Raw genomic sequence first — 12,312 nt, forward strand, 5'->3', positions numbered from 1 at the left:
AGCCTTTACTGGCTAGTTTACAGGGGAAACCCAGAAAAAAAAAAAAAAAAAAAAAAAAACGACATGGGGTCCCCCTATAAAATCGAACCAGCAAAAGCTAGGCAGACAGCTGTGGGCTGATATTAATAGCCTGGGAAGGTGCCATGTATATTGACCCCCCCCAGGCTAAAAAACGATCAGCTCTCAGCCACCCCAGAAATGGCACATCTTATAGATGCGCCAATTCTGGCACTTAGCCTCGCTCTTCCCAGTTGCTCTGTAGCGGTGGAAAGTGGGGTAATATTTGTGGGATTGATGTCACCTGTGTATTGTCCGGTGACATCAAGCCCACGGATTAGTAAAGGAAAAGCGTCAATAGGACACCTATCCATTACTAATCCTAGTTATATGGTAAATATAGACACATCCAGAATAAAGTCCTTTATTTGAAATAATCACACAGACTCCTTCATTGAATCTTAATTAACCACACTTACGGCATCATCTAAACCTCGAATCCCTCGATCTCCTGCAACAAAAGTAAAATAATAAACCAACATAAATACTCCTTCTGACGTGGTCCATTTACCGAGTGATCCACGACAATCTCCTGTGTTGAACAGTCATATCGGGAAATGTGACTACTCCACCTGGCCTCCGGTGATACAATGACAGAAGATAATCGCTCCTGCAATTTATCACTGAGAGTGCACCGGAGTTCGTGATCTTACTTATGGCACCGCTGCGTGAGAATTTTCTCACGCAGTGGTGCCGCAAGTGACAGCACGAACTCCGGAGACCTCTCTCACGGCAGCGCAGTGATACACTGTGGGAGAATTACCTCCTGTCAGTGTATCATCAGAAGCCGGGTCGAGCAGTCACATTTGCCAATGTGACTGTTCTACACGTGAGATCGTCGTGGGAAACTTGTTATTAAATGGACTACAGCAGAAAGGCAAGTATATGTTGGTTTATTATTTGATTTTTGTTGCAGGAAACACGGGCGTCAGAGATTAGGTGTTTGGTATGAATGTTTTCCTTTGTTTTACAATTGAACACAGTCGCCAGATGATGGGACTACTGTCCCATCATCGTTTCATGCTGTCACTGTTATATGTGACAACAGACCTAGCTGAATTTGAGTAGTAGTCCCGTCAGACGATGCCTGGCTACACACACACACCCGCAGACACACAGACACCTGCGGACAGACGCACATATTCTCCCCTTACACACTCTTCCTCCTTCCTTTCCGCAGTGTTTTTGGCATGCAAATCCACAAACCTTTTACACCTGCGATTTAGACTGATTCAATGTAAATCAATGGGTGCAGAAACACTGCAGATAGGCAAAAAGAATTGACATGCTGCGGAAAGTAAAACGCTGTGAATCAGTGCGGAATTTTCCGCAGCATGTACACAACACCAATTCTGGATTCCCATTGATTAACATTGCTTGAACACTCCTTTACGGATTTGGTGCAATTTAGAGAGGAAAAAAAACGCTGCAGATCCGCAACGTGTGCACATAGCCTAAAGGGCAGCTCCAATTGTGAAAGGGTATATGTCCAAGTGACCATCCAGGTTAGGTGAATTTACATATAAACTTTTAAAGTGAATGTATAAAATCAATGTTCATGGCATAGAGGAGACATATTTGGCCATTAGGACCTTCCTGCTTGCCACCATCAAAAACTCCTAAATGTCAGTTCTGCATGTAATGGGAATACCATCTTTTTATAGCACTTTCTTCCTAATAATTGCAAAAATCTGCAAACTCATGAAAGAAAATGCATGCATTCTTAATAAAAGGGAAACACAATTATCCTGTCCAGTGTATTGTCTTACCCAGGCATCATTTATTAATGATTTCCTTACAAACAATTTGTTCAAAAAGTAAAATACCAACAGCACAGGATCAACAGTAAAGACAAGACACACAAACCTTCAATAGGATATGAAACAATTTCCATGATTCACAGTTATATATAAATTAAGGTACGTGTTTAAAGTCTTTCAACATTGTGTTACAAATCCGTTTATACCGTAAGGCCCCGTGGTCTTCAAAATCAATAGGCGGAAGGTAGTCCAATAAAACAAAGCAAGCAATGTGCCGGATAGATGGTGCACTTTAGGAAAGTCAGTGGTGAGTCAATTTGATCAATATTTGCCATGTCCAAAAGGATGAACATATTACTTTTATGGAATCCCCAACATTTGGACTCATTTCATACATGTTCGAACTGATATACATCATTACAAGGAGTTATTTTGAAGCATACCATAGCAGGCGTTGGAAAGAGGATTTTAGTTGGTTCCCCCTGTAACCACAGATATATTTTTCTATAGGAGGGGTGGGTTGGTAAATCAATATTCAACAGAGGGCAAACATTTTAAAGCATCACTATTATGTTAAACAAATGTCCTGTTACAATTAAAAAAAAAAAAAGTTGAGCCATAGCTGTTCACAGTACTCACCACTGCCACCAGTGTCTGACTGGGGTGCCAAAAGCCCACCACTAACCAACTCCAGGGCCCCACTTTTCAACTACATGCGAGTGTGACTTTATCCTCAATCACAAGTTTATATAACAATGAACTGTGCAGATTGATATATGAATAAGATGCTGTCTGTACATAGTGATTCCAAGTATATAGTGCCACGTACTGCTCATATAAGAGGGTGGTGGCCCACTCTGGCACAGGGGCCCATCGGAGGTTTCTCCTGTGGTCCAGTCCAAGCCCGATTGGTGCACTTACACCACCTCTGCACCGCCCACAACTAGTCTTCATTGACTGGGCTTCCAGGGGTGATATTATTGCTACAACATATCATGACTTTTTTTTTTTTTTTTTTTTTTTTTAATGAAACTGCTTTAATTCCCTTAAAAGAAACTTTTCACCAGGTCAAAATGTCCAGTTTTGCTCTTATTATATTCCTGCTAATCCCTTGAGTATTCCTTTTTATTTTGCTTTTTAAATCAACCCTATGGCTACAAAGATATGGGTCTAGTAATTTATTGCTAATTTTTATGGTCTTTGCCAAAAGGGCGTCGCTCACAGGGTAATAATGCAGAACAGCCTATAGGACACCCCCGAGAGAATCCTGTGAGCCACACCCTCTTGGTAAAGATCATACAAATCAGCACCAAAAAAAGACCTATATCTCTGCAACCGTATAGGCAGCTTTAAAAAAAACATGGTTAAGTCTAGGGAGCAGTGGGAATAACATAAGAGCAAAAACTAGCCACAGGTCCTCTTTAAGACTGATGCTTGCAACAATCATTACTGGTGCGAATATCAAGGCTTTTACAGCAGAAGACTGAAGTCCAGCACATGTACCCGTGAACAATATATATGTATAAAAACCTTCTATTCTGGGCAGAAAATCAATCATGGAAACGTTTAATATGAAATAAATGGAGACTACATGCTGCATTTGTGAGAGAAGCACGCCACGCTAATGGATATGCGGAGAAAATATGAAACCTACAGAATATCTGCAAGACCAAGATTTATTACAGATTCCAAATAAATATTATAAGAATGTACAAGTGAAAAGGTCGTTAATAGAATACCACAACCCGTCTAATAATGTCCATTAGGATACGACACTAAGGATTTTACCACTATGGATATTTGGATACGCAGGCGCTGTTCAGTTAGTCCAGTATTGAAAATTAAATTCACTTTATATACAGAAAACGTGGAATAAACAGATCTCACAATGAACAAAGACAACAAAAAAAAGTTTCCACTATTCAGAAATGCAAACAAGGAATAAGAATGCCGCGAACGCAAGCAATTTTCATAAAACCTTTGAAGGAGTTTTCCCACACTGCTTCAACCAATATGACTAAAGTAAATCACTTTATCCCCTCCAAGTCCCTCTCAGATAGGTCTCCTATATAACAGTGAGGCCTTGTTTTATCTAAATAGGTCCACAATTCTGTGTTATTACACGTCCCAATATATTCCTTATAGTGATCAGAGTTACAAAACTCCAAAATCCTCCGCTTCTCACATCCCTTATCTCTACAGTTAGCACATGAGGGGTATATTGCATGCAGACCCCACAGAAATCTTAGGACATGCTTCAAAGGAGAACATGTGAGCACCATTCTAGAATTACTATCCTCTTGGCTCCATCTACATGTGCAGTCTGTGCAATGAAACCGCGCAGGTGCAATTCTACAGCCCAGAGAGAAGATGCATCCCTAAACTAGAATACCTGTACTGTACACTCTACCGGTTATGGATTTATTCCTAAACAAAGGATGACTCCTTTCAAAAAAACTTGTGTTACGCTGTTCTCTCTCAAAAAAAAAAAACCCACACACACACACAACAACAAAACCTCAGGGTCCAAGGCTGTGTCTGTTTAGATGTAGTGGTGACGTCTACTGAGCTCAGCCGATGTAAACGGTCAACATGACATCGGCGCTGCAGCCAAACAACATGAGCTGCAGTGCTGTCGCTGTAACACCACCACTGCAGCCAAACTCCAGAGACTGGGACAACAGAGGAGAAACCGCAATGAACACGAGGAAGACAAGCAGAGCACAGTTTGCTTTTTAACTGGGCCAAAGAGCAAAAGGTTTTTTGACAAGGGACATCTCTTTTCACTTACTGTATTTCAGAATGTAAAAGGAATAGTCTAGGATTGAAAAAAAAAGGACTGCTGTCTTTCAGAAATAGCATCACCACTGACCATGGGTTGTGTGTTTTATCGCAGCTCGGCACCATTCACTTCAATGGGGATGAGTTGCAATAACAGACTCAATCAGTGATTGAGTGTGGCAGTGTTTCTGAAAAAAAACAGCCATGTTTTTCTAATTCTGGACAACCCTTTTCATGCTATGGTTGTGTGACATAAAGCTGGGAAATTGGAGCTCAATAACAGAAAAGTTCTAATTACTGCATAATAATATATAATAAAGTATTAAGAAATTATTGACAACTGTCAGACATAAGTGACAGAAGCAGAAAATATCCTCTCCCCCCCCCCCCAGGAATCATACTGCTCATAATTTTCTATCGATTTTTTTTTTTTTTAAATCTGTTTAATCATAAATTATATTGTAATTTTAAACATTTATTTTTCCTACACTGCATACCTCATATCTTATTATATCCTATTCCTTAAAGCATTTAGGTAAAAGTGCCAAATGCATCATAAAATACAACTAAAATGTTTACATTCAAAAGAAAATGATACCATTTTTACATAAATTAATACCAAAATGAACATTACATGCCAAGGTTCATCACATATCAAGTGAGGTAATGAAATAAAATCTCATCTCTTGGTTTCACATGTTGCGGGGGGGAACGGGACATGCACAAAACTATTCATACTATTTGGTGGCGTCCTTTGTAAATGGACTGGCTTAAGGCTGGACAAAGTGCTGCGCAATGTTAGGCAATGCTTTCTACTTGTACGGTTTTCAGTAGCTCAAATTTAAAGTGACAGTAGAATAAAATGTTTTCACAAATGTGTGTACCCCTGAGGAAGATGTAAAGGAATGTTTAGTGGAAACAAAAAATATAAGAGGCTACCATAAAATTCCTCATACTTCAGATATCACAAGAACAACATATTCCCAGAAAAAAAGAAATCTATATAATTGGAATTACAAACTCTATTGGGACATGACCTTGATGAGTTTAAAGGGAACCTGACAAAATGGTCTGCTGGCAGCATGAACTAGTAAGAAAGGATTCCATATAACTTGTATTTTATGCTATTTCTGTGCTTAGGAGTTGAGTAGGTGGTTTTAAGTGGTGACTGACAGCCTTCCCTGTGTGACTGTGATACAGAGATAGCTGTCAGTCACTAATTAGGACCGCCCACTGGACTCCTAAGCATAGAAAGAGGAAGGCTTTATATGAATAAAATCAATTGGCTAAGGATGCCAAAGCCTTACTCTTTTTATGCCTCAGAATCCAGTAGGCGGTCCAAACCAGTGACTCGTAGCAATCTTTGTATGACAGTCGCATAGGGAAGGATGTCAATGACTGAGTAACACCGACTACTAGACTCCTAGGCATAGAAATAGTGTAGAATACAAGCTATACTGAATGCTTCCAGTTAACCATGTTATCAATCTGCTCAGAACTTACTGCTTTATACCATACTGTCCACAGATACAACAGCATATACAATGTGACAGGTTCCCTTTGAGATTGTGCATGGATGATACATTTTATATAATCAAGATTTCCTGCAAATAATGTAAAATTCTTTTTGGCGAGTTCTGTGTAATAATATATGCGCACAATAATATAAAAGTATGTTAAATAATGACATCAGCTCATCATCTAGAACCACAGGATCATCACAAAAGTGAAGGGAAGAAGAGAGCGATAGAACAGAACAAGCCAATTTGAAACCTTGTGTTATCACAATGGCAGTACAAACCCAAGAGATCCAAGCAGGAGTATAAAACAATCTTTAAGAAAAGTGTTCTTAGCCAAAAAGGTCTTTTAAATCGTTGCTAGCAGAACTGCTACTCTTCATTGTGTTTGCAGGCTGTGTGAGGTTTGGTGGATTGAAAAAAGGGTTGGATTGGACTCCAAATCCAGACTGTCCCGCCATTCCGGTTTGAGGTACATTGCCAATCATGGTCTGAGAAGCTTGAGGTGGTACATACTGGTTGATCCAGGGATTTTGTTTTTGCTGAGACATCTGGCTCATACTCACTTTGGGTTTTTGTGGACCAAACAAACTGTCTAAAGAGGACATATCTGAGGCGGGTTTGCTGACCGAGTTCTGCTGCTGCATGCCAGGAGGGCTGCTGATAGTATTGTAGTTCTGCATGGTAGCAGGAGTGGACATTGGTGGTCCCTTGTTCATTCCCATGGGGGCAGTTCCACTAAAGAAATTGTGGTTGGGATTCATTGGTCCCATACTAAAGCCAGAAGCTTGGAACCCTGTGTTAGAGTTAAGCCCATTTTGTAGGTTTCTGTTTAAAGCCATGTTGTCAACAGATCCTGGGAAACCAACACTTCCTGGCATGCCAGTGACTGGAGGAAACCCTGCCACCACCGGTTTGGTACCAACACTTGTGAAACTGTTCAGAGAGGACATATTCTCCATGAGAGTCATAGTTAGATCCTTTGTCTGCAAGAATGAAGAAGACAACATGATGCACTTACATTAGCCATATGTTCCATATAATGGCATTGCAGGGAGCAAATGTAATGAATATCTAAGGCTGGTCTCACATTTGCATCTGTGTGCGCAGCGTTTCATCTGCATAGATCCGCATGAGTCATGTGTGCCCATCTTTAACATGGTGTACGCAGGGGCATGAGTCTCCGTAGACATGTGTTGTATTTCGCTGTGCAGCAGGGTCCGGCGAACGCATTATGTTGCGTTTTTGGAAGCGGCAAAAATCCGTCAAATATGCGCAGTCATGCGCATGTGGATGAGTGCTTAAAAAAATGCATTACTGTCTATGGGAACGCATGCGTTCGATACACATGCGTTCTACAAAATGTAAATAGAAATCCCATGAGACAAGCCCATTTTTGTCTGATGTCATATCGAATGCATGTGCATAAATAACGCAAACGCATGCAAAACCACATACAAACGCAGCGTTTTTTTGTCATGCGTAAGATGATGCGGCTAAAAAACGCTGCGTAAACATGCATTTGCATGCGTTTTTACATGTGTTTGCGGATGATAAGCTGTGGACTCAAAAGCTAATGTGAACCTAACCTAAGAAGTTGCCTTAGCAAAAGAACCTTGACACAACTAAATGCGTCACAAGGATGAAAATCCTCATGGTTGGAAAGGGACATATCAGAAGATAGCACAGACATTGGGGTAGAGCTCAGGTTGTCAAATCATGTAGCCTACAGTGTAATGCTGACACTTATCTTGAATAATACATTAAAGTGGTACTCTAGGTATTTAATATTGATGAACTATTTTTATGCTGGCCATACATTAGATGGCTAACAGCCATCTTAGCCGACTCTTCCATACACAGGAGCACTCATTTGGCCAAGAGCCGCTGTATGGTCTATGAGAAAGCCGCCAACTGACATGTCTAGCAGCCAGTGTAACTCCAGGAGAAAAACAGGACAGGCAATGAGAAATCGGACATGATAAATATCTGCCCTTAATATCAATTGGCTGGTGCCCACATAAACATTAGACTGTCGGCTGAACCCGTCAAGATCGGCAGGTTCAGCCGACATTAGTCTAATGCATATGATGGCCTATAGGATAGGTCATCAATATCAGATCAGTAGAGGGATCTGACACCTGCACCACCATCAATCTGGAAGCTGCCGGATGCAGACAATGAATAAAGCGGAACAGCACAGCTCCATTTGATGTGTAGCAGGTTCTGCATATCAGCTCCTTTTCACAATAATAGAAGCAGACGTGCAATTCTCGGCAGGGCTGTTACACATTATTAAATGGAGCTGTGCTGATACAACACATTAGATCCGATACTACATAAAATATAATAATTCAATAGACAATTTTCAGATTTTACCTGCTTCACAGGTGCTGCAGGTGTCATTGTGCTAGGTGTAAGTGGCTTCTGACTTTTCATCTTTTGTACTTGTTCTTGTTCTTTTGCAAGCCTTTGCTTCTCTTCAAGTGTAAGTGATAACTTCTGGGACAGAATCAATATATATTATAAATCAGACAAAATGCAACTCTATTTAATTTATATACGGGTATGAACCAATTAAGACACCACTACTTAGTCAAAATGTATTACCCTGCTCACATCACCCTGACCTGGTTTTCTAAAGCTGCAGAACTTTTTATTTGCTCTTGTTTGATAGAATAAAGTTTGATTTACCTTCTAAAAATGACTAAGAGGATAAATCATTTACTCATTTCCCCAAAAAGAGAAAGTCACCTTGAACAAGTCCCCAACTAACGTCCTTGGCAGCAACAACATGCAACTTATATGGTTGTGTAGATTCTGAGCACATTGCGTTCTCCAATTTGCGTGTATGGCCCAAATGGCAGAATACACTGCAGCTCAGATCATAATAGAGGATGGAAAAAAAACACCACATTGTCCTGCGTTATAGCTTTGTTAGCTCATTTAGCACCCGATAGGAAGAACATTTAAAGCACCCCCATTATACTTTTTATTTGAAATGTTTTACAGATGATGTGGTATGCTTTGGATCATGAGCTGTACCACGCCTTCGCCATATTTTTCTCTTTCCATCATTCTGGTAGAGGTTGATCTTGGTTTCATCTGTCCAAAGAATGTTCTTCCAGAACTGTGCTGGCTTTTTTAGATTTTTTTTATCAAAGTCCAGTCTAGCCTTTTTATTCTTGATGCTTATGAGTGGCTTGCACCGTGCAGATCAACTCCAGGCCTTTTATCTGCTTAATTGAGAATGACATAACGAAGGGATTGTCCACACCTGTCCATGAAATAGCCTTGGAGTCAATAGTCAAATTACTTTTGGTCCCTTTAAAAACAGGGTGGCACATGTTAAGGAGCTGAAACTCCTAAACCTTTCATCCAATTTTAATGTGGATACCCTCAAATGAAAGCTGAAAGTCTGAACTTCAACTGCATCTGAATTTTGTTTAAAACTCATTGTGGTAATGTCTAGAACCAAAATTAGAACAATGTTGTCTCTGTCCAAATATATATGGACCTAACTGTAGGTCTATTTTGTAGCGAGCTCCTTTAACCCCTTCATGACCCAGCCTATTTTGACCTTAATGACCAGGCCATTTTTTGCAATTCTGACCAATGTCCCTTTATGAGGTAATAACTCAGGAACGCTTCAACGCATCCTAGCGATTCAGAGATTGTTTTTTCGTGACATATTGGGCTTCATGATAGTGGTAAATTTAGGTCGATAATTTTTGCGTTTATTTGTGAAAAAAATGGAAATTTGGCGAAAATTTTGAAAATTTTGCAATTTTCAAGTTTTGAATTTTTATTCTGTTAAACCAGAGTTATGTGACACAAAATAGTTAATAAATAACATTTCCCACATGTCTACTTTACATCAGCACAATTTTGGAAACATTTTTTTTCGTTAGGAAGTTATAAGGGTTAAAAGTTGACCAGCAATTTCTCATTTTTACAACAAAATTTACAAAACCATTTTTTTTTTTAGGGACCACCTCACATTTGAAGTCACTTTGAGGGGTCTATATGGCAGAAAATACCCAAAAGTGTCACCATTCTAAAAATTGCACCCCTCAAGCTACTCAAAACTACATTCAAGAAGATTATTAACCCTTCAGGTGCTTCACAGGAACTAAAGCAACATGGAATGAAAAAATGGACATTTTAATTTTTCCAACCAAAATTATCTTTTAGCCTCATTTTTTCATTTTCACATGGGTAACAGGATAAAATGTATCCTAAAATTTGTTGGGCAATTTCTCCTGAGTACACCGATACCTCATATGTGGTCATAAACCACTGTTTGGGCGCACGGCAGGGCTCAGAAGGCAAGGAGCGCCATTTTACTTTTTGAATGTAAAACATGCTGGAATATTTAGCGGTTGCCATGTCGCGTTTGGAGAGTCGCTGTGTGCCTAAACATTGGAGCTCCCCCACAAGGGACCCCATTTTGGAAACTAGACCCTCCAAGGAACTTATCTAGATGCATAGTATGCACTTTGAACACCCAGGTGCTTCACAAATTGATCTGTAAAAAAAAAAAAAAAGTACTTTTTTTTTTTTTTTTTTTTCACAAAAATTTTATTTAGCCTCAGTTTTTTCATTTTCACATGGGCAACAGGATAAAATGGATCCTAAAATTTGTTGGGCAATTTCTCCCGAATACATCGATACCTCATATGTCGTCATGAACCACTGTTTGGGCGCATGGCAGGGTCCGTAAGTGAAGGAGCGCTATTTGCCTTTTTGAATGGAAAATTAGCTCCAATCGTTATCGGACACCATGTCGCGTTTGGAGAGCCTGTGTGCCTAAACATTGGAGCTCCCCCACAAGTGACCCCATTTTGGAAACTAGACCCCCGAAGGAACTTATCTAGATGTGTGGTGAGCACTTTGAACCCCCAAGTGCTTCACAGACGTTTATAACGCAGAGCAGTGAAAATAAAAAATAATTTTTTTTTGCTCAAAAATGATTTTTTAGCCCGCTATTTTTTATTTTCACAAGGCTAACAGGAGAAATTGAACCACAAAAGTTGCTGTGCAATTTGTCCTGAGTACACTGATACCCCATATGTGGGGGGGAACCACTGTTTGGGAGCACAGGAGAGCTCAGAAGGCAAGGAGCGCCATTTTGGAACGCAGACTTTGATGGAATGTTCTGCGGGCGTCATGTTGCGTTTGCAGAGCCCCTGAGTGTCTAAACAGTAGAAACCCCCACAAGTGACCCCATTTTGGAAACTAGAACCCCCAAGGAGCTTATCTAGATGTGTAGTGAGCACTCTGAATCCCCAAGTGCTTCACAGAAGTTTATAAATGCAGAGACATGAAAATAAAAAAATATTTTTTTTTCCTCAAAAATGATTTTGTAGCCCGCTATTTTTTATTTTCCCAAGGGTAACAGGATAAATTGGACCCCAAAAGTTGTTGTCCATTTTGTCCTGAGTACACTGGTACCCCATATGTGGGGGGAAACCACTGTGAGCGCATGGCATGGCTCAGAAGGGAAGGAGTGTCATTTGACTTTTTGAATGGAAAATTAGCTCCAATTGTTAGCGGACAACATGTCATGTTTGCAGAGCCCCTGTGTGCATAAACTTTGGAGCTCCCCCACAAATGACCCCATTTTGGAAACTAGACCCCCTAAGGAACTTACCTAGATGCATAGTGAGCACTTAGAACCCCCAGGTGCTACACAGAAGTTTATAACGCAGAGCCGTTAAAATAAAAATATTTTTTTTCCCCTCAAAAAATAATTTAGCCTGCTATTTTTTATTTTCACAAAGGTAACAGGATAAATTGGACCCCAAAAGTTGTTGTCCAGCTTGTCCTGAGTACGCTGGTACCACATATGTGGGGGGACCACTGTTTGGGCACACGTTGGGGCTCAGAAGGGAAGTAGTGACGTTTTGAAATGCCGACTTGATGGAATGGTCTGTGGGCGTTATGTTACATTTGCAGAGCCCCTGATGTACCTAAACAGTGCAAACCCCCCACAAATGACCCCATTTTGGAAACTAGATCACCCAAGGAACTAATATAGATGTGTGGTGAGCACTTTGAACCCCCAAGTGCTTCACAGAAGTTTATAACGCAGAGCCGTGAAAATAAAAAAATATTTTTTTTCCTCAAAAATTGATTTTTAGCCCACTATTTTTTATTTTCACAAGGGTAACAGGATGAATTGGACCCCAAAAGTT

General features: G+C 40.1%; 1 protein-coding gene across 4 annotated transcripts in view; it reads right to left on the bottom strand.

Moving 5' to 3' along the window:
* Positions 1-1,817: 1,817 nt before the first annotated feature.
* LOC141048963 (SCY1-like protein 2) overlaps positions 1,818-12,312 on the bottom strand; it is a 53,758-nt gene continuing 43,263 nt past the window's right edge. For 2 of the 4 annotated variants that reach the window (XM_073545041.1, XM_073545043.1), the window contains 2 exons: positions 8,495-8,614; positions 1,818-7,101 (listed from right to left, as the gene is read on the bottom strand). In XM_073545041.1, coding sequence (XP_073401142.1) covers positions 6,448-7,101; positions 8,495-8,614 — 774 coding nt within the window. In that variant the 3' untranslated portion in view covers positions 1,818-6,447. Of the gene's footprint in view, positions 7,102-8,494; positions 8,618-12,312 lie in introns of all 4 variants that reach the window. The other 2 variants (XM_073545040.1, XM_073545042.1) reach the window with 1 other exon arrangement.

This window comes from Dendrobates tinctorius, unplaced genomic scaffold, assembly GCF_039654945.1.
Source record: "Dendrobates tinctorius isolate UK_male_01 unplaced genomic scaffold, ASM3965494v1 ptg000139l, whole genome shotgun sequence".
NCBI lineage: Eukaryota > Metazoa > Chordata > Amphibia > Anura > Dendrobatidae > Dendrobates > Dendrobates tinctorius.